The sequence below is a fragment of the Tauraco erythrolophus genome, chromosome 2 (genome assembly GCF_009769465.1).
Source record: "Tauraco erythrolophus isolate bTauEry1 chromosome 2, bTauEry1.pri, whole genome shotgun sequence".
Taxonomy (NCBI): domain Eukaryota; kingdom Metazoa; phylum Chordata; class Aves; order Musophagiformes; family Musophagidae; genus Tauraco; species Tauraco erythrolophus.
The window spans coordinates 45,750,246-45,776,885 of NC_141466.1; the positions used below are offsets into that span (position 1 = coordinate 45,750,246).

The following is a 26,640-nucleotide window of genomic DNA, read 5'->3' on the forward strand; positions in this document are numbered from 1 at the left end:
GCATCAACACAGGTAACTGTGGGAAAATGTGTTTTGCAGAGGGCTGGCTAAAGCACATCTGTGGGAGAAAAAAGCTGAAGACTCTGAGTGTTGTGAAGAGCTGTAAGTAGGGAAAGTGCCGCTAGTGAAAGAGACTTATGAAATATATAGAGCAAGGCAGCAGGGGAACAAGGGCTTCAACCTTCTCTCCTCAGAGAGGTCAGCATCTTGAAAAGAGGGAATATTGCCTCCCAGTCAGGTCTCAGCAGCTTTCTCCTCTCTTGCAAGGCAGACTCCTTCCCCCTTCCAGAAGCAAGCAGCAGCTCACTCCTCTTCGTTCCTGCCTGAGCAGCTTATTTTCCTGCTTCTGCAGGCTTCAGCAAGCAGCATCCCTTCTGCAGCCTCAACAATTCCGTAAACATTAAGGGATAAGGCCTGGAAAAGCAGTAAAAAGCTATATCTACTGTTTGGATACCCACTTGCAGTTCTGTAGGAGGACAGCTACGTAAGATTTTCCAGAGCTGTTCAGCCCTCTCCCTGAGCAAATGCCATTTTTAGGTCTGCCATCAGGGATAAGAAGAGGCAATTCCTGTGTAAACAGAGTTCACAAAACACAACACTGCTGAAGGCCTCCACCAGCACTTCCCATGGTAAGCACACTGTTAAGGGCTTAAGCTACAAAGATGACATTCGTGGCTTTGCAGTTTCCCATTTAAAGCAGGGATTTTGAAGTCTTGCAGTTTGAGGGGGAAAACCAAAAAATCCCAACCTTCTGCACTGTCTCTACCTCAATAGTTTCTTCTTCTGAATCTAAGAGGGACACCTGGATTCTGAAACTAGATTTCTATGTCTTAAAATATTTGGTAATTTCCTGAATATTTGATGCTTCATTTCTGAAAAGCTGACAGCCTCCTCATGTATTTAATTCTACAATCCTAGCAATTCCAGGCTCCGGTTTTAGTACCATTTTTGTCTAGGGCCACATTGGTGAGGAAGCTAAGGAGAGTTAAACACACAGTACCCTTAGACCTCAGATTCCAGGATGCTCCATCTCAGAGAACACAGCTTCTCCTGATTTTTATAGTTCTAGGCCATGAGAGACTTAGACTCTACCTGTCCTTCCGCAGAAACAACCCTCTCAAGCCTTCTGGGATTAGTACATTCCTTTGCACATTTAGGAATGCTTGTTCTTCATCTGCTTTTTTTTTTGTTGTTGAGCCCAACTCTCCACAAATCATATTTCTTTTCTGAAAAGCCTGCAATTCTGTCTCTAAAATGTGTGTAGTCACAGAGGCCCCTTTTTGCTAAAGATTAAGGCTGAAGTTTTAAAAACCACCACCTTCCTGAAGGGTTTCGGTGCTTAACAACAGTACCCAAAACAGACCCACTGAAAAGCAAAGGCAACTGACCACACCAAGGGATGCTGAACCCAGCCCCTACAGTGGATCAAATCTGATTGATTGTGAGGACAGTCACCATTCTTTTACCCCCAATTGATTCAGCAGATCAGAAGGGAAATGCTTTGGGGGCTGGATGGAAGAATTACTCGTATGCAAATTACTGACAAAGAAAAAAAAAAATCCACATTATGTTTGGCCTGTAAAGAAACAAGAAAAAGATCATTTCTCCCATAGATGGTGAACCAGGAGAACAAGCTACTCCTTTTTCCACCCCTGCCTGGTAGGATTAAGCTTGCCACAAGCAGACATTATGAATCCAGTCCTGCAGTGGTAGTAACTAAATACAACTGCAGGAAAAAAACCTTGATAAATTCTGCTGTGGACACCGCCTTTGGCAGCTCCGTGGGACGAGGGAAATCTGCTCAGTGGTGAGGGTGGCTGCAAGGAGAGAGAGTAGGCTGCCTAACCAAGGCCTTCAATCACCCACACAAGGACTTCTCCTAGCTTTACAGGAAGGGCAGAGAAGGAAAATAATACAAATAAAAGAATCAGGCAGCCCTCACTGGTTGTTTTGGGATTTTTGTTTGTTTGGGTGGTGTTTTGTTTGCAATTTTTTTTCCCCCAAAAAGCAGTACCTCTAGGAATATCTTCTTAGTCATCAATCCATCAACATTTTTCACCACACTAAATCCTGGCACAGATGTTTTCCTGAGCTTTCAGATGTCAAGTGGGAGATTCACATTGTGTGAGGGGATTTCTTTTCCCTCTGCTGAGACTATCCCGAGACTATCAGAAATCCCCAGGTACCAGCCAGCCAACGGCACCATGCTCAGAGCTGTAACATCCCTGCTGCTGACAGGGATCCCAGCTGTGCCTTGCTTCAGCAGCAGCTCAAATACTGATTCTTGGAACAGCAACAACTGACAAAAGTATGCATAGGGGCAGTTCACTGAGGTCTCCAAATTCTTCCACAAGGATCATGCCAAACCCTAAACCCCTTTCTGGCTTTGTCCCAGGGTTTAACCTAGCATTTGAACGCCTATGTGATCCCCAAGAAGAGCTTAGTTCCTAAATTTCACATGCCTCCCGAGCAGGGTCTCATTAAGAAAGAATGATTCACCTCAAAACTGTGTTTTCTCCTCCTGCCACAGGGACTGTTTAACTGGCAAGATCATACAGCCTTTAAGTGGAATAGCAGTCAGGTCAAGCTTTCTTCTTGGGCTCAACCACTAACAGGATGGAAAACATTCCTGAACACTATGAAACTAACATTGGCAGGAAGTGGAAAGTGGTTTCTATGCATGAAATGGACAGCTCAAGAAGGAAATTAATATTCTCCCCATTTGTGGTCTTTTCTGTAACAGCAGGGTTTTCCTTTTGTGACCATATTTTTCTCCTAACACTTTATTTTGCCAGAAATGAACATGGAACTTGCTCATCACCTGGAGGGAAAAGCCTTGTGCTGCTGGGATGAAAGGCTCCAGAGATACTGCAGGATGACTAGGAGCTGCAATGTGTTTCTGAGGAAGAGAAGGCATCATGCACTTGTAACACTTAGTCTGTCTGTGAAAACAGCCACAGAAGGATCCTAAGAAGGATCACACATCTCCTCCTCCAAGCTGCCCTGAGTCAGGCTCAGCTCTCCACAAGGGAGCTCAGAGCCAGTCAACTAGAACACAGAACAGGAGAATACAGGACTTATCAGGAAGAAGAATGTGGCAACCAGTCTGGAGAGTAATGTAGCAAAACCAACCAAAAGTCTTTCCATGCATCCACCAGAAGGGAAGTGATCTGCCTCAGGTCAATATACTCCGATACCAGGTACTGTTAGGTACATCAGATGCCAAGAACACACAGATCTAGCAAGAACTCCTCTTTACTGGAGTAACTGTGTACAGGGATGAAAGGCAGGAAACTGCAGAAGCATCTACATTACTGTTGTACTTCAGATTAAGAGAGTATGATTTTACAGTAAGTTTTGAATTTACCTCCACATATGCTTTGAATCATGTCATGAAGTAGTGTCAAACCACAGAAATAGGATTCCTCACAAACGAACTGGGAGATGCATTCCCTGAGGAGCACCCCTAACACACTGCAGCCTCAGATGGGCATTCGGTCCATAGGAACAGGCCACAGCACACCTGAAGTGAAAGAAAAATCCTAGCCTAAAGCCTGTTCCTTGCAGGGGGGTTGGACTAGATGACCTTTGAAGGTCCCTTCCAGCCCTAACCATTCTATGATTCTATGTGTAGCACCAACTACTTTATTGTTAAGAGATTTGCTTGTGTACAGTATTTCCTAATGTACAAATTGTCAGGAAAACAATCTGATCCCATGGGTACCCTCTGCATTTCTCTTACCAGAGATACATCCATAGCCTTTGAAGTGAGAGAAAGCAAGAAGAGGAAGTGAAAGCCACTTAATCTTGAAGTCAAATTGCCCTCCGTACAGCTCTGCCATCAGTGTCAAGGACAGGACAAAAGTTCTCCCACTTCAATTAACAATACAAGTCTACTAGTTAAAACTATTTGTCCTTTAGTCTCCTAAAGGGACCCTCCTGTCACCTACACCTGCTCCGAATGGTTACAGCTGTGTTCTCTAACACCAGAGTCCAACAGAAAGCTTAGTTATGGCTTTGTCTTTTCTTACATAAAAGGACACCATCAACAACTACAGCAAATAAAAGTAATTTAGCAAAAAAACCAAACAAACAAACAAACCACCACAAAACTAGAATTCTTGAACAATTCCCACCACGCTTGATACAAGCCTCCAGCTGAATTAACCTTCTGTCACCAACTAATTAGCAACTATATCATGATCAGAGCTATTTGGTGGCCAAAGGGTGGTACACTGGCCCTTCAGCCAGGTTTAAGTCCTGAATAGCTCCTCCCAGAAGCATTCTTTACAGATATGCATGACAGACACTGCACCACTACTCGTACTAGCTAATGCTTGTTTTGATCCCAAAGACAGAGAAAGCTCCCCACAGAGTTTCCAGGTCAACACACCTGTTTTCATCTTTCATTCTTTTTAGTGCAACTATAACACATGAACAAAACCTACAACACAGTAGCACACCTACTGGCTTAACATCCCTCTATAAATACTGCGTTTGCACAAGCTATTGTGTATGGGTGACTAAGTTACCTGACTGTAAAAGTCACTTTTAGTAGCAGTATTTTTGTAATCTACCTGAGAATTTATAGGATGGTGAGGAAATTCACACATAGTGTTTCGAGTAAGAGACGGCAACTGGTTTCATGATGCTCTTACCCTTACCCTGTGCTTCAGGGGGAGCTCTAAGATGCCAAATCCTATACAAGTACAAAGGAAGAAACACAACCTACTTGCAGCTACCAAGTGCAGTCTATAGAAAGAGTCCCTCCATTTATAAGCCATGCCTTCAAGGAAAAGTCAGACCTGAAACTCACACAAGTGAACTGGTTTAGATGAAGCAACTACAAAGATGTATTTCCTTTCTGAAAGCAAACCCATTCATAGACCAATCCCAAACTGCAGCAGTCCAACTCCTGAAAGGACTGCTATTCAAGACCAAATAGCTTCCTCACTTTGAACACAAAAGGCTCATACTCCAGGTTGTGAGCTAGGCCTCTTCACAACAGGTGAGAGTAGCAGATCAGAGTATAGCACAAGTTTTCTCTCATCTCTAGACTTAACTACAATATTCTGCACGAGTGCTACGAGACGACCGTAGCATCAAACTGATGATATTCTTGGTTTCCCTCCCTACTGCTTGTTCCCAAAATACTGTCTCCCACACAAGGACATAATGCCTTTAGATGGTATCACACAATGACAGGTCTGTTTTTAATTATGGTACAAAAAATGTCCCAACTAGACAGAGGTCCTGAATAACATGATTTTTCATTAACTCATTGTCAAGGCCTGCCCTATTTACCCCAGCAGTATAGAAATTCTGCTTCAAAACAGCAATTTAAATTTAAACATTGTCTTCTCCTACCTCTCCTTTAAAGGCTCATTGCTTAAGTCAAGTAAAAAGGATGAAAAGCACATGGTGTCCTGAGCAAGGATGTTTCACAGCCCACTTCCAGCAGGTCAGAAGTGGAGCTCCAGGACTATCCTATGAAGTCTTCTGTTTCTGGAAGAGGAAAACTAAAATCCAATCAAATCATTTTTCATAAGAAGAAAAATATGAAAGCCTCTAGGAAAACCTTTAGTGAAACAAACGCACTAAGTTCCCAAAACACTTTTGTGCAAGAGAAGCCAAGACCTCTTTGTAGGTAAGTGCACCTTGTGTCCATTTCTACAAGATAAGCTGTGGGTATATTTTGCCAAGTTTAAAGTTAAACGCTTCCATGAACAGCTTTTGCAAATGCATACGTTAACTGATATGGACTTTTACAGATGTTGCCATTTTCAACTGACTCATCATTTGTGTGTACTGACCTTATTTCAATTCAGTTCTCCTCATTCATAAATAAGAAAGCAGCAATATGAAAGGACTCAGATGTTTCCATTTTTATTGCAAATCATTCACTCCTGCAATGTTTCATAACTATTTTAACTAAGGCAAATTGAAGAATGTTTACATTAACATTACTTTCATTAGCTGTAACATGATATACAATTAGTCACATAAGCTTCAAATACGCAGTCTCATTTTATCGTCGTCCAGCTTTACTCTTCAATGCTTTCAAAGTTTTCCTCATGATTGGTGCAATTTCTTCAACAACAACAAAAAAGAGACCAGTTAGGATTACAGCTGTGAGTGACTTAGAATGGTATTAGTATCATATTAAGCATATACTAATAGCAAGTTAAAACAATTATCTTGATAATCTTAGGAAATTCCATTTACTTTTGACAGGCTTCTTTCCATCTTCAGTCATTACACTTGAGCTGGAGTTTCCGCTGTTGCTAGCAGGGATTAGATTTGATGTGTTACTTCTGTGTCTGCTTTCCGGAATCCTTTGTCTTTTAAAAAAAGTAAATAAGAAAAAAGTTAGTGTTTGATATGAAACTAATATTTGCTCTGGCTCTTTTTGAAAAAAAAAAAAAAAAGAAGAAACCACAAACAACCAATCACAAACATTTAAGACTTCATGCATTTAAAAATGATAGGATAATTCAGGTTAGACTGGATCTCAGGTGGTCATCTAGTCCATTTCCATTCTTGCACGTTTCCCAATCATTAGATTTGATGCATCTTATTTGTCTTTAAAATTAAATGATCAGAATTTGAGACAGGTCAAAATGTTTAGCAATATTATTGCTATTCATAATTCCCTGTGCTCTAGTTTGCTCTTTGTGTTTATTTTCCTCTCTGAACGCAGCTGAACTGTTAACTAGCGCTCTGATAGAAAATGAGAGCAAATTTACACAAGCTTTCTTTTTTTTTTTTTAAAGTAGGAATGTCTATCAAAAGGCACAGCAACTAATCCTAAATACTGGGTTGGAATCCTCAACCAACAGGACAAGGACTGAGGCACATACAGAGCTGATGCCTACTGCTAAAGACAGTTAAACCAACACAGCGTTAAAGTGTCAGCATGATGTCACCAGCAGCCTTGTACACCTCAGAGCCAGTCACTGATGTGAGCTGCCACATTATCGTAGACCGCTGCACGCTGAACTGCAAACAGCAACCTGTCAAGGATATGCACATCTGCCATAGGACCTTTTCAGCTCCTGCAGGACCAGCTTCTTAAGCAAAAGTTTCAGCTGTACAAATTTTGTAACTTGCAAAACCAATAGATTTTCAGGAAGACATGGTCAAAGAAATGAAGTTAAACTCATTGTGCCTAAACAAACTCTTGTTTCTCAAGACAGCAAAGCAACAACCCTCCTACAGCTTCTTTTGCACAACAGCAGTTCCTCCTAATTTATCATGACTGAGAAAAAAAACATGCAGGGCTGTTGTGGGTTAGGCCGATCTGGCAACTAAACTCCGCACAGCCACTCCTTCTCCAGTAAAGCGGAGAGGAGAAAAATATAATAAAAGGACTGAGGGTCGAGACAAGAACAGAGGGAGCACCCACCGACCATGGTCCCGGGCAAAACAGACTCAGCTTTCTTAAAGCAAAACAATTTATTAACAGCTACTTAAAAGAATAAAGACAAGCAAAACCAGTTACTTAAAAGGACAAGAAGAAAAAAAGGCCAGATCTTAAAAACAATACCTCTCCAGCCCCCTTTCCTTTTCTTCCCGGCTCTACCTCCTCACCCCAGCGGCGCAGGGGGACAGGGAATGGGGGAGTGCAGGTCAGTTCATTCCATGTTGTTACTGCCGCTCCTCTCTTAAAGGAGAAGGAGTCCTTACACCATTTTCCCGTGCTCCAGTGGATCCCCTACTCACAGGGAAAAATTCACAAACTTCTCCAGTGTGAGTCCTACCTGCAGGATGCAATCCTTCCCCATCGGATTGCTCCAGTGCAGGCTTTACCACAGTCTTGGATTCTTAGGGAGTTGTTGCCACTTGCTCTGGTGTGGGTCATCATATAGACTTTAAATGCGTCTCTGCCTGTGCCCATGAGTCCTCGGGCTCAGGCATCTCTTTTAAACAAAACACCTCCCCACCGACAGGGGTCGTCCCACGGACTCTAGATGCGTACCGTCCTCAGGCCCAGGCATCTCTTCTTCAACATGGGTTTTCCACGGGCTGCGAGTGGGTCTCTGCTCCACTGAGGACCACCTTTGGCTGCAAGGGGGCCGCTTGCCGTCTCGCCACCGGTTGCACGGGAAACTCAGCTCTGGCACACCTCGTCCCATTCCATCTTCACTGACCTGGTGACGGTGCAGCCATTTCTCTCAGATCTCAGTCCTCTCTGGGTGAACACGGCCCGGTGGGCACCCCGGGAGCGGGGCTCTCCCCGAGCTCCCCAAGCGGCTCCGCTGCTGCTATCCTCAGCGGGTGGTAGCGGCCCGGCACGGGCCACCGCCCGGCTGGGCGCTGGGGAGCAGGAAGGCAACACCCCCCTCCCCTCTCCTTGCTCCTGGGCAAAGGCACACCTTTCCGGTTCCTTTGTCCTGATGTAAATAGGGCAATTTGCAGAGGCGCTGATTGGCTCAAGCCCTGAGGGGGATGGGAGTCCGATCTGGTGGGCAGCTCCTGCCACCAGAACCTCCCCCTTCATCACATCAAACCATGACAAGGGCTTTGAGTACATCATTCAGCTACTGGTCCCGAGATTACTGGAGCAGAAAGGACATTTACACTACTGTTATTTGAAGCACCTAAACTGGAAGGTTGGTCTGTCACAACACAGATAGAACCTCCCACAGGGCAACTGAAAGTAAAAGCCTAATCAAAGTGCATAAGCTACTGCCTTGGTGGGGGACTATCTTTTCATTGAAAACAGCAGCAGTATGGAAAGAAGCTTCCTAATTTCATCAGCTAAAGACGCAGCTATAAAAACATCGTACCTAGTGTAAAAGCTGATTTTAAGAAGTTCCTACATTCGGGCTGTCATTCCTGCCCCTTAGCACCATCATCTCGAGCAGTAAGACAAGGCTGCTCAACTAAGTCAAGCTGCTGAAACTCACAGAAAACACATTTTCCCATGGTTTTGTTAGATTTTCCCTTCCCTCCACAATAAACTCAGGTCAGTTCAGTTATCTAGGTCACAGGCCTAAGATGGAACAGTTACTTGGCACAACTGCAGGTGCTGCAGCATCATAACAGAAACAACTTAAAATGACTCTCCTGACGTGTTCAGCTATACTAAGTCAGTCTTGCATCACATTTGCAAGAGCTTAAGTTTTTTCCTTCCTGTTTCCAGCTATCTGTCACTATCCACTCACATACTTATCAACCTGCACAACTGTTCCCTAATTCAGATTAATGAAAGATGTTCCACCTGCCACTCCCTCAACGGGATAATTTTGAGAGCGCTAACTGAGAGCAGTTATGCCAACATGGGAACAACCACAGGCAATGGTGACAAGGGAGGGCACCACACTCACCAGCAGCCACAGCAAAGCAAGTGACCACAGCTTAAGATACTCATGTTCAGGCAGTATGAATACTCTCCATAGGTTTTACAGTCCAACTGCTGGCACATGGACTCATCAACCCATGGGGTGCTTCTGAATCAAACTGCTGATTTTTCTGTCAGACAAGAACAGACATTCAAACAGCAAAAAACAGCAGTCTGTCTCCACACAGTTGCAAAGGAAAGAAGAGGTAGAAGCTGCTGCTACAGCTGGTTTATAAGCCTGTTGCAGCCACCCTCTTGGATGCAAGAGAGTTCATGAGCCTGGCAGGAACAGCAGGACAAATGTCACATCTCAGCTTTGGTTCTCATGGTGATTGAACTACTGTGAATTAAGATGCCACAAAGAAAATTTGCCTTTGTGCTGTACAAAGGAAACATTTGTGGAATCCCAGTTTTCTGTTGCTCCAGTGATTAGTGCTTGCTACCACTACAGACTGACCATTCCAGACACTCCTTTAAGCTGCTGAAGCAGAAACCCACCATCAAGAGTGTTAAAAGTTGCCAAGATTCACTCAGTCAGCTGATCACTCCAGACAGCTGACTGAGACTTTATGGAAGCAGGAGAACATGTGAGGCTGCTAGGCAGGTTTATAAACACAAGACATGAACACTGGAATCTCCCCAGGATGTCAAGTGGCATTAGCATAATCTGAAGAAAAACAACAGCATCCACTCACTTTCTGGCTGGGAAGGTGAATTCATCACTGGCACTTTGGAGAAATGTGCGATGACAATACATACGCAGCAGAGGAGCACGCAAGACTTAAAAGGCAAGTTAGTTTCTAGTCACTAGCTGCTTAAAAAAAGTAAATAGAAAGCTACATATAACTTCAAAAATATTTTGCCACTGAGTTTTTGTACCAACAGAGACATCTAAACTCCAATTAAAAGCGTAGTACAGAACATTTACTTGCACTTCTCTATCAGATGATGCTGGGTGATAGGTCCTGCTGTCCCGTGAATTTCTTGCTGTCGGCGAATGTTCCTGGGTGGTTTTGCTGCACTGGTCATGTAAGCCATTTTCACTTGCCGGCCTAATACAGGAGGAAGAAGCAGAGGATATGATTTTGTTTCCTCTATATGTTCAAAACTCAATTGATAATGGTTGTGTAGCAATTTCTAGGTTTAAATCGGGGGAAAAAAAAAAGAAAATCAGAAAAGCAGATTCTGGTACGAAAGTAACAGCTGAACCATGGCAAATCATATACAGACTACATACAGCATTTCTTCATATTAACTTTGCTATTTATAATTATGTTTGTACTGTTTGCATTGTTGCTTAGAATCCTCAGCCTAACCAGTAAGGTAAGATTTGTCTACAGTATGCTGCAAGTATTATGCATTAATGTATTGTATTAATACATGTATTTATTTTTTGAGCAACTTACCTTAAAAGGAATAGAGTACTTTCTTGCCGTCTTCTCCGAGAGATACACCATTAGTGCTCAGTGCAAATAAATCACTAAACCCTACACGGTAAGTAACTGTCAAGAACAGCAGGACACTGAGGTTTTTAACTGGAAAAGCTAACCATAGATTTTACCTTTTGGTTTCTCAGACTGTGCTGAAAGAATATTTTTTGTAAGCATCTTCAGTTTTTCTTCTCTCTGATTGAACAGTCTCAAGTACATTTCACGCCAAGACTCATATTCCAGAAGGCTCTCATTTTTAAAATCTCTCTGACAGTGTTTCTTCCACAAGTGGTCAGTCTCTTCTGTAAACGTCTAGTTTCAACACAAGATAACTTAAAGATTTAAAAATAGCATTTTCAAAAGTACCTGTTAGCTGAGCCTGTAGACAAAGCCCAGTCCCCCAGTGGGGAAAGGTACAGAAGAAATCTCACCACACGTGCTCTCAGAGGTAATCCCAACATGTAGCATGGCAATACCATGCAGAAATGCTGACTTCAGCCTAGAAGTCACATAGCTTCAACTAGCAGAGCTCTATATTTGAGTTATCGAGCCATGCTTACAGGCTAGACTTGTGTTTCCAACACAGGCTCAGGCCACACCAGCTCTCAACTTTAGGCATGCATAGAAGTAGCCAACTTGCACTATGAAGTGCTACACACTCAGAATCTCGATGTCCAAATGCATCGTGGAGCTAAAGTCTTAACAGTGTAATAGGAAATCTACCACTCACATTAAATCTCACCCCAGATACTTTCCAATCGGCTTGCTTTGCAGCCTTAACAGTTTGTACCTTGAAAACTGTGGGTTCTATTATGACTTTCCCAGCTATTTCAGTGGTAAACACTATCGTGGGGTTTTTTCCCCTCTTATTTTTTAGAAAGAGAAATACTTTTCTACCACACTGGCTTTCACTTAGCCATCAGTAATAATTCTCCCAACTGCTTTAAATCCTGACACTTTAGAAAGGAAGGCTTGATAATGACAGCCAAATTCAAAGAAATAAGTATGCAAGACAAAGTCAGTGTAGCCCATGGAGAATCTTTTTCCAAAAGGGTGCAAGGAAAGCAGAAACAGATGCCTTGTCCTCTGTGGTTCCCAGAATTTAACAAGGCAGAATTTACCGGATTACATTCCTCTATTCGAAACAATTGCTCTGGCGTGCAATGTGTTAGCACAGGCTCAAGAATTTCAAAGGGCACACCTCCTACTTCATGTAGTGCTACAAAAAAGGACAGTACTTTCATTATCTCATTTACTTTACTCAGTGAGCAACACCACTCACCAGTTTAAAAACAAAAATACAAGTTAATTTTGGCAAGCACCAACAGAGCATGTTTTAAAGTCAGACTATGAAAATACTTATAAATCAGCAGTTCCATACTGACTGGCAGTTCTATTCTCAAATACAGAAAGCATCTTTGAGTAGCTATTGCCCCATCTTTACCAATGCGCATCACTCTCCTCTCTGCCCATACAAGGGAATAAACAATTTCTTGACCACTCATTCTCATTTTTATAAACAAACACCTTGGGGGCCGGGGGGGAGGAAGGGGAGAAATCAGCAGGCTTTTTGGCTTATAATTTATATAGTACATTATGTTTTAACTAAAATTGGAACTTTAAAAAAGGTAAGCTTTCAAAACAAAACTACATTTTAGCATAGCCATAAATCCATTATTTTAACTGCCTTTCAACCTGCTCGGAGTTGTCATTTCTAGGGAGGGGCAACATCTTTTAGTAGGCCAGCTGTTTACGTGGAGAAAAAAAAAAAATTAATACACTCTCAGGCACAGCCTGCTATAAAACCCTTAAAGTACTCACAATCAATATTATTTTGAAGCACACGGATGCACTGTTCATACAGCGTAAGCATCTTTGAAAGACAGACTGTTTTAGAGCCGGAATAAACTTGCATTTTTGAGTTCAGTCTCCGTCCTGTGAATTGAACTGTCTCACTGACTTGCTGGGGTGCTTCTACAACAGGTGCTAGGGAAACTGCAAACAAAACATTAGGCAGCATTTCCTTTATCTCCTGACATTTTACAATGCTTTAAACATCCAGCTTTGAGAGAAACACAGCTGGTAGGACACATGTATATTTGTTTTTCTTGAAATACAAAGTTATTGCATTATAGTTTGGGGCCTTTACATGTACTATACATTACAGAAGTCCATCTATCATCATCTAACACCAAGAGACAGCATGCATGTTGCAAGCGAGCTGCACCAACTCGAATCAGCCTTACATTATTTAGCTCAGGTCTACATGAGCTGTATTCACACCTGGATTACTCTGTTACCAGTCTACAGCACATTGTTGATCTTCCTGAGTTACCCTAGAGAAGCCAGAAGCTGCAATAGCAGTGATGTTTCAAGACCAGTGATATGAAGCCACTGAAACATCACAAGAGCTGCTAGGGGAAGTCACTGGCACGTCGTGTCACCTACCTTATAAAGATGTCAGCAAGTTTCTATGCTGAAGCTACATCTAGTGCTTCCTATATTTGTTTTATCCAATGTAATTTCTACTAAGGGTTTGCCTGCTATAAGGTGTCGACAGGAATAAAGATAAATAGAGTCTGTAGAACTACCACCTGATCTATGCATTCTCTACATCTGTAGTAACCTTCCACAGTACTTCTCTATTCAGCAAGCTGTAAGAGGGAAGCCTTTGTAACTCCCTTCAGCTTCAACATGATTTCTACAGACAAGAAGATGAGGTGTTTCTTTGCCACAGACAGATGAGCTAACGTAGTATATTACGAAAGGAGATGAAGATGTCTCTACATAGAGTTGTAAAAACCTGCAGTTTTACTGCATTTACAAATGTTTCACATTCGTCAGCCTTGCATATTACTTACCTTTAAAGTCTGCAGCATATGTGGGAGATGATATTGATAAGCCTGTCAGAAACTTAGGCAGTGGAGTATTAAGAAGATCTTGGAGGGATGTCACCTTGGCCTGTGCACAGTCAAGGAAACATTGCTTCAACATCACAAATTTGGGTTTATCAAGGCTTTAAAACAAGCTAAAAAAGCCCTCTTAAGCAAACACCAAAGTTAACTACGATAACTAGAATTATTGTTATTCCGCACTAGATTTACTTACTGGATTACTTTTCAGCATACTCTACTTACCATGACTACATATATTGCAAAAGGAACTTAGTGGGATATCTGAACCAGTGCATAAAAAGAGATGAAAGAACAGAGCAGGTGCATTCAGCTAACAGGCTTTCAGATAAACCACTACTGATGTTAGAGGCATGCACGAAGGAGACAGAACTGCAAGATGACAAAACCACAATTAAATGTTTAAAAGTAAACTAAATGCCATCCTGAAAGATAAGGAACAACTTTACATCTGGTCCTATCAAGTCTCCTATATTGTGCTGGATAAGCCGTTTAGCCTAAAATTTTCACAGATAACTCCTTAAAAAGTGATTTAAAGATGCGGCAGTCTGGTAAGTACAGGTACCTACAAACACTCAGCATCACATGCAACATCTAAATTGGGTCTTAGCTGTCCTGCCTCCAGTTGTAAGCCAGGCACTTACAACCCAAAACTTGCATCTCCCTGGACTTCACTTCAGTATCTTCAAAAACTTTTCCCTACTGCTTGAACATACAAGATCTTTCCTGAAACAATTTATGCTAGAGTATCATACACAAGTCTCTACATTAATATCTCTCCATTTGGGACAGAAGATACCACATACAGATTGCAGATCTTCAAAAATAAACAAAGCCTGGAGCTTCCACATCACAGTAAAGATAAAAGACTGAAGAGACCTCTAATTCCCAGTGCACAAGGGGGCTTCATTTAGAAGGTCTAATTAATACACATGTTTAGATCTACCTTGGCTCAGAGGAGCTCCTTAAGCTTCTTCCACTTCAGGGGACTAGGACAGTTCACATTATGAACACGTATAAGCTATTTTTATATGCAATACTGTGGTTTACTTTAATGCATTAACAGAAGAAAGTTCAGTTCCACTGAAGACCTTAACATTGACTCTTAAAGAACCACAGCATCTGACAAAACAGCTGTGCTATACACAAACAGCTGCTAAAGTCACAAACCAGGCTGGTCAAGAACAGAAGAAGGGGACACTTTTCCAAAGGTAAAGACCTTTAGTTTGCAGGTAAAAAGCAGATTAGCTGATATGGATCAAAGACTATTGCCATATTAGAAATCATCCTAAAAATACAAGACAAGTTGATTGTAAACCGCTCGTATGCAATAAATGATCTTTTGTTCACCACAATTACTGCACTTATTAGCGACTGCAATGCAGTTGATACGCCAGAGCCATATTGTTGCTCAAAATAAATACAGCTGAATTTCACTGTAAATAAGAGACCAAAGAACTCATTCATCTGCAGTTTACTTACTATTATCTCAACCATGCAGTGGTTTACCTTTTTATTGCAAGTTTCTGATTGATCATCCTCACATTTTTTTACATCTTCCTCTCCCTCTTTTGCATGAGAAAGTTTTGAAGTAGGACAAGCCTTCCTCTTTCTTTTTTTGGTAACCTGATCATAATTAAGGTAAGATTCAAAAGACATAGTAGGGGGCTCAAATTCCTCATCACTAGGTAATTCAGCTTTGCTTTTTATGACAAGTTTTTGTTTCGGTTTCTTCACATGTTTAGGATTTCTCTGTTTGGAAGCATCCTTACTAGGCTTTTTCTTCAGGGGTGATGAGTCTCTATTGGCTACAGAGGAACATTGTTTTTCTGAAACCTTCTTGCTGTCTGTGGAGGTTCTCTCTTTGAAGTCACTTTCTTTAGCTTGAGGACTGGTACCCTGGGGAGCATCCTTGGAACCACTGCTGCTATGCTCTTTATTATGACATTCTTTTTGAGACTCAGAATCTCTACTTTGGTGGGTCTTTTCATTACAAGTAGGCTCCTTATTCAACTTTTTAGAAATGGGAGTGCTATTGGAGCTTCCGGAGGCCAGTACAGATTCTTTGGGCTTCTCTGAAGGCTTAATCTCCTTGGAAACGGGAGATTTTGTCTTATCTTTTTCTTTTTCAGTATTTTGTTTTCTTCCTCTGTGACCACTGGAAAAAAAAAAATTAAATCCTATGCTACATCTGATGCCAAGTTCTCAATCAATCTTTTTACCTACATTAGTAAAACTAAAAACATTAAGTCACACTATTTGTCATAATTTTAGAAGACAGAACTGTGCTCTGCTGTGCTCTTTTTCTTCCATCATCTGTACAGAATCCCAAAGAAGCAGTTCTTGGGTCCCGCATTGCTAAATACTGCAAAAAGAACTGACAGCAGGACAAGGGGGAGTAGGGACATAATCATCAGTAGGAAAACATGTCTGACTACTATTTGATTATAACATGTTGGATACCACTTTTCACACAAGTTTCTCTGCATGCTTTGTGACAGAGATGGTACTTGAAATAACTAGGAGACAGAATTTACAACATGCTCTGTAGGTGACACAGATTACAACAGATCAGCCTTTATGCTTTGCTTATCACAGGTTCTGGTATTTCACTCTCCCATTGTTTGAACAACTTCAGATTTAAAATGCACTATTTAATCAATTTAAACCTTCGGCTTTCTCAGCTCAACTGCCTCAAATCATCAGAGGCCAGCAAAACATCTAAAGCACAGTCAGCTTGGCCACGGCAGTGGTGGCTGCTTCATTCTGAGAAGAAACAGCATCTTTTCAGTGCGACTACTCCAATATTGGAAGACCCTCTCAGTCCACAAGAACATTATAGGAAAGCCCTCTATACAACCAAGTCACTGGAGAGCTGCCTCATTTATCCACCACTCTGGGAAGAAAGAGCAAGCTTCCCACTTCCCTGAAGAAATGCAGAGCACCACCCACCATGGGCTTAGTCCCACTTGCATCAGCTGGGAGCTGAGAACTTGTGCCAGTCAAAAAAAAGACAGTTAAAGTCTTTGAGTGCTGGCTGGCTAATTGACAAATACTTGTTGCTCTGATTTGTTTTCTGATATTTTATAAAAGACAGGCTCATTTCTTCCACTCAATTTATGCATTTGTCCTAATGCATATTTGTCATTCCAAACACTTTCCTTAGCTTTTCAAGCTCTATTTTATAAAGTTACACCATAATATAATTAACTTTTATAAAAAAAATTAGTTCACACCTACCTTTTATTTTCTGGTGGAATAAGTTTTTTCCATTGTTTTACCAGGGTTTTAGCTACGTTCCCAGCAGTGGCATGTTTCCTTAAACTGTTAACTGTTTTGCCTATGCCAGTTTCCTGTTGAAGACAGTGCAAGAAAGGTAGGCAGAATCAATCACAACTACCATCCCAAATAAAACCTTCTCTAAAACTGCTACAAACAGTATAAGCCTAGTAGTCAGAGAAGTCTTTGGGCAGCTGAAGAAATACTAGAGGCACTCTTTATACTGCAAATAGAACTAAAATGTAAATATTTATAACCAGATACGGGAATAAAATGCAGTCTTAATTAATAAAACTAAGAGAAGTCATCTTCCTCCATTAAATGCATGTATTTCAGGAATTTCGCTTGCCTTGGATGCTTACGCTCACAAAATGCATACTAACCCAGTGAATTAGACTAATCAATTCAAATTCCCTATAGGCTTATGCAAGTACATTTTACCATGTTAGAGAGCACATACGATGGATGTATTGTAATCAAAATCATTTCAACCAAGCTTAGTGTGGGGTAGCAGGGTCACAGGAGCAGAGTTCATATGACTAAACTCAGTCTCGGTTTCAGACATAAGGAGAAAAAAAAAAACACCAAAACCATCTTGACATTTAAAATCTGTCATTTTCTGGTTTTACCCAGTATGATTACTTTCACATTAAAACCATACCTTCAAATCTTACTCTAGAGAGTTTTATGTTGCTTAAGCACAACTATGTTGCAGACTTTGAGTGTATGTCAGTATTGTATGTGATTTTTTTTTTTTTTATCCTGTATTATCAGTAATTATCTCTGATTCACAAACCTCCACTTTTAAGATGCATACCAAACCGGAATTCACTAGCTTAGCAGCAACCTTTTACTGCTCTTGCTAACTACTGAAATTATAGTTCTGTGAAGTCTGAGCAAGAGTTATACATGTGCTACTGCCACATCACTGGCTCACACCTTAGAAAGGGCTTCCTTAATTTCACTTTAAGGAGATTTAGCTTCTATATAATTTTAACAATAGTGGTTTGGTAGGTCAGTGTATTGCAAACCAATGCAAGAAATTTGGTGGGATTATTTCCTGAAGCTATTTATGTTCTCCAAATGCATTAAAAATACATGGGAGTCCTCAGTTGTAAGGCATCTTTCCTCTATTTCACTTGACAGCTTCCATCAAGTCTGTCACGTTATAAAACATGCAAGTCTGCTGGGAACATTAACTGTCTGCAGAAGCACTTTTTCATTTCAAAGAACTAATTGCAATAAGAGATTATTTTGTTTTCCAATAAAAATGCATAAGTATTGCTTTATTCCAGTAGAAGTCTACCTGTGTTTAGGCAGGCAGATGCCTTTTTGCCTGAATAGGCCAAATATCTTAATTACCATATCTTTCTCTTACTTTGCAAAGAACGCTCTCACAAACACCACATTTTTCTTCTTCCCAAAATACAGACACATTGCTCATAACTAGAAGCTTCACGAAACAGCACGAGAATTTCTAATATAAAATCTGACAGGATGCAGCTTGGATAAAAATAGAAATCACAATTATCCTTAATCTATAGCTTGAGATGCCTGCTCTTTAAATACAAGAAACTAACCTTAAGCTGCTAATAAAAGACAGAGGATTTAGCCAACTGAGCTAAAGAATGTTTCACCCGTATTTGCTTTGTCTTAAGCATTGACTTGAAAGCAGTTTTACAGCAAGAAGAAACCAACCCTGAGTAGCCAAGTGTTCTCTATACGCTCAGATTCCTGCTTAGTACTATCACTGTTAGCATAATACTGCATTTATCAAGTTGTATGCCCAGCTTCCAGCTGGCTTTTGGGAAAGGCTTCATGGTTCCTTGCACAGAGCTCTAAATAAATCACAATTAAGAGTCAAAATTACAAAATGCAACAACATTCACTACTTCTGCGACTGCAGATCCCCGATATTTCCACAGTAATTCACTATGGAAGAGTTTAATGTATTATTTGTCACTTACCACTAGAATATCCAGCGACATATCCAACTCCTGTAGTACTTTTAGTGTTTTTATAATCTAGAAGGAAACAACAGATTTACTTTTTTTTTAAATAGGTATTACCAAGTTCTATTCTGTTTTTCTCATCCTCATTCACATGTTTAACCCAAAATTACTCAATAATGTTAAAAGAAATATTCACTAACTCCAGGAAACTGTACACACTCCTTCACTGCACATCAGTCTGCGCTGTAAACCACCACAGTTCTGCCAATCCTCCAATTTCAAGTGACACCAGAAAATCCAGTAGATATGAATTCACCATTACAGAGGTTACATTAAAGATCAACGATACAGTAGAACAGGCTATATATATGCTCACATTCCTTGTGTAGCAGCGACCCTCATTTGTCACAGAACCAACAGAAAAGACGTATTATGCAGAATCACCATGCAAAAATCAGCAAGCCTCCCAGCAGGTCTCCCAGTCAGCATCACCACTCCTTCATCAGCCCAGGCCAAGAAAGGACAACAGAGCTGGTGGGAGGCCAGTTTGCAAAAAAATAAGGTTTTGAAAACATAACTGGAATTTGTATATTAACAAAATGAACTCAATCCAGAACAGCTGTTTTGTTTCACACTGACGAAGTGTACACCTGTTACAAAACCTCAACATTTCCTTCAAAGCAGGAAAGACTTTTTCAAATACAAAATGCTTATCTTCTTATGAGAAGTGTTTTAATAATACAAAAGTCACATTTATAAGCAAAATATAAATTCATTTGGCAACGCGTATAGAGCATCTCCGAGTCTTGCAGCTGACCACACACAAGTGATCTGCCTAATCTTTCACAGACTTCCACGAAGCTATGTTACGTAGCAGACAGAATTAATGTGCAACTGAAGTAACAGAATTTCATAGGGCTTTCACAAAGCCTGGAATACCAGTCAAGTTTTTCAGATGATTGCCACTTCCAAATGGCAGGAACCTACAGGAACACGAAACAGACTACCTAGAAACTTTTTAACTACAATAACAGTCATGCTAACTTAAATAACTGATGAACTGTCATTTAGCATATTAGAAATCGCCTCCAAAATGGTGTTGAAGGAGATAGAAGAGGTACTAAAATAAGTGAGTAGCAAACTTCAAAAAATAATTTACAAATTGCACTGGGAGGATACTTTTCTCTACTGTGTAGAATCCCACCCTTGACACTGAATGTCATTGTGTACAGTGGGCTCTACCTACCTGCCTGGCACGCAGTTCCTCCTGTAAATCATCCACTCTGCAACACTGTTTGAGACCTAGAGAATTACAGGAGAAATGCTTCGCAGCCTGGGAAAACATGAGAAAAGCTACGCACACCTAGGACCACAGGTAACAAGTCAACTCTCTCCCAAAACATTCAGTTAATTACAAAATAGCAGGATACCTACAAAAAAAGCTTCCTGACCAAAATTTTGGAACCAGTATGAAAGTCATGTGAAGTTCTGCTTATCTCCTATTTAAGAGTAAGACACTCCTTGAGCCAGCAAGTTGTATTAAGAATATATGCAATGAAGTTAAATGTTAACTTTGCATCTCAAGAGAACTACTCTTCCTCTGAAAGGAAGGAACTTCATTCAGATGCTTCAAAGGTATAGGCTACATTATTTTGTAAGTTGAAGACTTTTTCTAGATAATCCCATCAGAGAAAAAATGTGTTGCAAAGATGTTTAAGTAGAAAAAAAAAATCCTAATTGCTCAAACATTAATCACAAGCATTAAAAACTACGTTATCAGTGTCAGGTTAGTTAATTTCTTTATTTAATTAAAAAAGATATCCCCATTCATTTAATTCATTTTGCAATGAAAAGGGAAATAACCCATTGCTGACAGGTTATATTGTGCTGTATAGGATGACTAGATACTCAAGCAGTACAAACCACTGGGAATAAATCCCATATGCTAGAGACAAACCTATATGCAGAAGAATACTAACAGGTATTTTCATCAAGCTACAAAGAGAATGGGGGTTTGAGCGCTTCCTCTTGATGGGTTGTGGACTAAATTAATTCATAAAGCAGAGTTCACTTCAGAAGAATAGATTCAGGAAGCAGGCAATTACTATTCACACAACTTCAAACCAACAGGCTAAATTACAAGAGTGTACCTAGATGACAAGCATGTCCAAAAGCAGTCAACACATTTTAATGAAAGACAAAACTTTCAAAGTTTCCTAAACCAAAGACCACATTGTTCATTTCGCTTTCTTGAAACATATATCACATTTGGCAAACTAAGGCAAACAACAGGCTTTCATTAAAGAGAAACTGGAAAGCATTGATCAAACACTCTGACAAGCCTTTTAGAAGAAGTGAACCTGATCTCCTGAAAGCAGGGAACTGCTCAGGCTGCAGCGAGATCAGCAGTTATGCACGTACAAGACTACCAAAGGAGAGGGAGCTCCATCTGCCTTGTGCTGTAACTGGGCACGTAAACGGCAGCATCCAGCCTGCCGGTCGGAACCACTCACCTCTGAGTCCTCGGCATTTAGAACCAAACTTACTCACAGACACAATCAGGAAACAAGCAAATTGAATTTGTGGCAATCATCAATAACAGCCGAGAAAATTTGTATTTATCCTATTTGTGAGAGAGTTCTATCTCTCTATCAAAGTCTAGGAAGGGCTGTTTGCTTTTTAAAGCACAAATACCATGCTCCAGTATCTATCAGGCTTTGGTGAAGACCACAGAAAGGTATATTGTGAAGTCTAAGACACAGTAAAACCTGTCACTGAAACTAAAGCTTATCAGAAACACGATCTTTGGTGTCATAATATTTATCTAGTGCACCATTACAAGTACTGCATAAAATAGGCAAAAAGTCAAGTCATATCTGAAGCCTGTTCTGAGTAGGCCTTCAAAAATTAAGATTGACTGTTGAGGTGCCTTGCTCTAACCATATCTTTTACCATAGCACTTGTTGACCACCTGGCTCTTATCTCACTGGACTGTACCCAGTAATTCCCTCCCCTCCCCCCCCCCCCCATATACATATGTAACCCTCTACTGGTTTTCAGACTATTTTACCTTGCATGCCACTATCAGCTATAACTTAATGGAAAAACTCTATTGACATTAAAAGAGATGGTAAACTTTATAGAAAAATCATGAAGAACATTAAAGTTATCACTATATTCTATGTAATTCCTAAATACTGATTTCTAAAGAATGATCCAAAGCCTTCAAGATTGTTGTTTTTTCCAATAAATGACATTCCAAGAAAGTCCAAAACACAAATCTTCATGCAACATTAACAGATAACAGAAGTATAGCCTTATGGACAAACTGGGAGCTGTCACACACATACTGGTGTGAGACAAAAGCTAAGGTGACAATAGGAGCCAGAGCGAGCTAAGATGAAGGGGAGAAGGGAAAGTAGGGGGGCATTTGGAAAGCGGAGGGCAATGACCATGAGCAATGGGTAAGAAGCACATGAGTAAACAAAATTTTTCAGAGTCAAAACTGAAAGTAAAGTGATGATAACAACAGATCCCAGGTGCACCGAGGTTGGTCTCTTCCCACTGCACCACTGTTGCTCCATCATCCCTCATACAAGTGTTGTACAGTCTCCTCATTTTTTTTTTTTCTAGGTGAGCCTGGACTCTCAGGAAGGACAGGACCCATTAACAGGTCCCCAAGCAATCTGTGGCTAAGGGACTCACTCAACATTTCACCACAGTAACTCTTTCCTGCTATCTCTCCTTCCCTCCTCACTCACTAGTTTCATCTCTCTCTCAAAGGGATTCCTATTATTAAACTCATTCTCTTCTATAACGCAGCCATAAAATTTTGCCAAGTCCCTAACTTCTGCCTGAGCTAGACACCTCATTTGAAAGGGCACCAAGATTTTGAAGACAACACATTAGAAAAACCCAACATGTTCCCAAGCAAATTATTCCTATGCCCTCAGTAAAAAAAAAAAACAAAAACAAAAACAACACACCAACCAAAACCCCAATTGTTTGTCTAAAAGATGTGTCTACTCTTGTTTTTCTACTACTGAATCCAATAATATCTTTCTGCTAATTAAAAGAGTCATCTTGCAAACATCTTATACAACACAGAAATGTAAACACTAATCAGACACTTTACCTTGGTTCTTTAGTTTCAGAAAGTTACGCTAGCCAGAGCTATAGCCCTTCTCTGGCTGTCTTACCTTTCCAGCTTGGCAGTGTTGTTTTTAAAAACAGTTCCCAGAACAGGACATAGTATTCCTGCAATTGTCCCTCTAATACTATATAGCGATAATGACATAACCCTGCTAATCTACCCAAAGATAGCATTTATTCCATAAGCCACTGCATTGTACTGCAATTTCATGCTCAACTGGTAATACATCATAGCTCCAAATCATTTTCTGAGTCAATGGTTTCTAAAATAGAGTCTCCTATCCTGAGTGACCTATATTCATAGCTCCTAGCTGTGACTTTCCACTGAGCCATGTTAAAATGCGTGTTGCTCAAATGAATGTTGCCTAGCACATTATCAAAGTTGGTTTCTAGAAGAGTCTCTCTTCATTTGAATCAAACTACTTCATTATTTGAAGCATTTCCCTACAACGCTTGCTGTCTTCTAAATTAAGAAAGATTTCAGTAGCATCATGCCAAGAACAGATGCGTAATCGCCCCCCATCCTGAAAAAAAACACCACAAACCAACAACCAAAACCACAAATGAACATTTTTTTCTGATGAGGTCTGGCACTTATTTTTGGTGAGTGCAACTGAAATCCACTTTATGTATTGCATCAGGTCCATAATATTGCTACTGTAATCAGCATCATACAGAAGCAAGCCAAATGCCTTAAGAGACTTGCATATATTTATGACAGTATCAGCTGAATATAATTTGAGGTAAGTTTGGCAGTACATATCTACATAGAGTCTGATGGAGCGGCATGGATCACAGCATCATCCTTTAATTCTACACCAATTACATCTCATATGCAACATCATGCAGCTACTCACCACATTCCTTCATGATCAATGTCAATGAAGACCATTTCATTTACCTGTATGAACAATATCACAGTATTTTTTTCCTGTCCTGCTGAACTTCCTTAATACCCTTGAGCATCATTTAATACCTAAATCATTACTTCTGTTTATTCTTTAGTCAATTCTCTGAAAACTTACTGGGGCAGCTATCAAACCTTGTACATTAAGCTTTTGACATGAACAATCAGTGTTCTGCATCCTCCCTGGTTACTGTAAGATCAGAAAGTATTTAGCAATTCTTAAAAAGTGCCAAGATAAATATTTTTCTCAAGTATGGAACAGAAATACTTGACAAGACCAACACTTACCTACATACACATCTATAATACTGATTTATTATTCTTTCCCCACATACCTAAAACTTCCTTCTTGGCCTTTAAACATGACAACCACACATTTTCTATTACTCGATTTACTTTTCATCAGCAGTGCATTTCATGACTGCCAATGTACAGCTATCAGTTTCTCACTTCTACCAGTCCTTAGCCCCTGTTATCCATAAATATTTCTATTTCACTAGACACAGTTTTACCAGGAACAGCAGAAGTGTTGTAGCACCACCATTAGTCTCATTTTATGCAGCACCTGCTTGCGGTCATGCCACATAAAAACTGTGCATCTTCTCCCTTAATGGAACCAAATCTGCCAAGGCTATTCACATTTTTCACTTGACTTGAATGTGTTTTGAAATGTATTGTTTAGAGATCATTTAAAAATTAATTACCTCTAGAACTGTTTCTTTCTTTTCCCTTCCCTTGTTCGGAACAGCATATCAACACCAACCCTAAGTATTAAAAAATTCAAAGACTGTAATATCTGATTACTTCTGTAGCACAGGAAAAAAATTTTAGGTTCATTGAACTGCAAGTTAAAACATCTGAAAAGTACAAGAACAGATTTTTGCATTTTGGGTAGATATAGCCTACAGCACTGGCATTCAGGAAGATAAACCATTATTGGCTAAGAAAATCAGCATTTCCTATATATGCATACACACACTTTGAAAACACACAGCAAATATGATTAATAACTAAGCTTTTCAAGTTCATTGACTAGTAAATACAATGCAGATTAAATCTTACTGCTGCCCCCGCCTCCAAACACTTCCACAAACTTGTATCAAATTTTAGTATCTTAGAAATTTATCATGACAAATGTGTTTGTACTTCCGAACTGAAATCGACCTTCAAAAAAAAAAACACCCCACCCTCCTGAATACACTTTCTTCAGTCAAACGCGATTTATCACTTCGTAAAACAGTAAGCCAAATTTGGCACATACTGCTTTGCTTCCATTTCCTTCAGTGTCCAGGCTGCTACTGGGAGAGCGAAGAGGGTCTTCCACCTCCGCCCCTGAGCCTGTGCTTATCTCCCTGTTTGCCTCTCAGTACCTCAAGGGTGTCAAGCACAGCTTCTGTAGGCTGCTCTGATCCATCTCCCCACTGATGTTTGCTTGCTTTCAGTGTTCCTTATCTAGTCCTTGCAGCTCCTGAGCAGTCCTGCTACCCTACAGGTTGTTTAATTTATTTCAGAGATAAGAGCAGCTTTGTTCTTCTTGCACCAGGAATAACAACCACGCAGCGTGACAGCTCCCACTCCGCTCCCTGCACGCAGTTAAAACAAAGCAAAAACACCTGTTTCACCAAGGAAAGCTCTTATGAACATAGGGATCACGACCTCATCTGCAGTGCTTTGACCTTCTGGCCAGGCTGACAAGACCTCACACAACCAGCACTACCTGTTAAATATAACGACCCAACGCGCAGCTCTGGTTGTCCTCCTCCTCACTCCACTACACACAGGATCCCTTGGTCACCCACAGAAAGCTGTCGCCCTTACCCACCCGGGGAATAACCACGCGTGACGCACGCTACCCAGCCTTCCTTCAGCTCCTCCCGCTCACGACAAGGGAGGGAAACAAACCGTCTCGCACACGGGTTCCCCCCCGGCGGCCCGGCCGGCTGCGCTCAGCCCAAACGCCCCTCTCCCTGCTCGGCAGGACCCGGCAGCCAGCGCCGAAGGGGCACGACGGGAGGCGGCAGCGCGGGCCCGGATCGCCTCAGCGCGGCGAGGGCCGGCGGGCTCGGCCGGCGCCACTGCGGGGCTTCGCCCGCCAAGCGGCGCCGCCGCACCCAAAGCCACTCGCACCGCTCCTGCGTTACGCACATACACCTAAATATACACAGTGTACACTAAGAGAGCGGAGCAGCCCCCTGATGGCCCCGGGGGAACCTCCGCCTTCCTCCGCCACAGCCTACGCGGCCACGGTACCTCCTCCGGCTCCTGCGCACCGCCCAGCCGCTCTTGCAGCTCCAACACCCTCCGCGCCGTGCTCCGCCCCTCCGCCATGGCGCCGCGCCCGGCACGGCTGCCTACCCCGCCCGGGCCACTCAGCCCCCGCCCTCCCCTCTTGTACCAGCGCCCGCTGCGCTGTAGGCGGTGCCGGGGCGGTGGCCCGGGCGGACGAAGCCCTGTCTCGGGGTGGCGGGATCGCGGCGGCGTGCCGCGGCATGGCGGTGGGGCGCTCTAGTTCCTGCTACCGCTGCCCCGCCGGCCCCTCTGAGCCGCCCCGTGCTGCCCCACGCCGAGCTCTGAGCTTTCTGCGGAGCCTTCATGGACGGGGGTGGGTGGCCGGGGCCCGAACCGCGCCAGGGCGCCGCTGACAGGCGGTGCGGGCGGCCGCGTC

The 26,640-nt window shown here is 41.6% G+C and overlaps 1 protein-coding gene across 2 annotated transcripts; it reads right to left on the reverse strand.

Annotated features, from left to right (window-relative positions):
* Nucleotides 1-5,861: 5,861 nt before the first annotated feature.
* LOC104383865 (elongin-A-like) lies at nt 5,862-26,318 on the reverse strand. 2 transcript variants are annotated; one of them, XM_086631357.1, is made up of 12 exons: nt 26,226-26,318; nt 18,932-18,988; nt 16,926-17,038; nt 15,195-15,843; nt 13,635-13,734; nt 12,595-12,768; nt 11,895-11,992; nt 10,905-11,085; nt 10,272-10,395; nt 7,583-7,585; nt 6,226-6,341; nt 5,862-6,090 (listed from the first exon to the last, which is right to left on the reverse strand). In XM_086631357.1, the coding sequence occupies exons 1-12, from the start codon at nt 26,301-26,303 to the stop codon at nt 6,029-6,031; spliced, it is 1,755 nt and encodes a 584-aa protein (XP_086487483.1). In that variant the 5' UTR covers nt 26,304-26,318; the 3' UTR covers nt 5,862-6,028. The 2 variants fall into 2 exon arrangements, with proteins under 2 accessions (XP_086487483.1, XP_086487482.1); XM_086631356.1 differs by lacking the exon at nt 7,583-7,585 and having other exon boundaries at nt 15,195-15,834; nt 26,226-26,303.
* Between the last annotated feature and the right edge of the window lie 322 nt (nt 26,319-26,640).

Coding starts and splice junctions, on each gene's coding strand:
- LOC104383865 (XM_086631357.1), bottom strand. CDS start 26,303: ATGGCGGAGGGGCGGAGCACGGCGCGGAGGGTGTTGGAGCTGCAAGAG. Junction 11,993..12,594: donor GCTTCAAAATAATATTGATT/GTGAGTACTTTA, acceptor CCTTTTTTGTAG/CACTACATGAAGTAGGAGGT. Junction 6,091..6,225: donor TGGAAAGAAGCCTGTCAAAA/GTAAATGGAATT, acceptor TTGTTGTTGAAG/AAATTGCACCAATCATGAGG.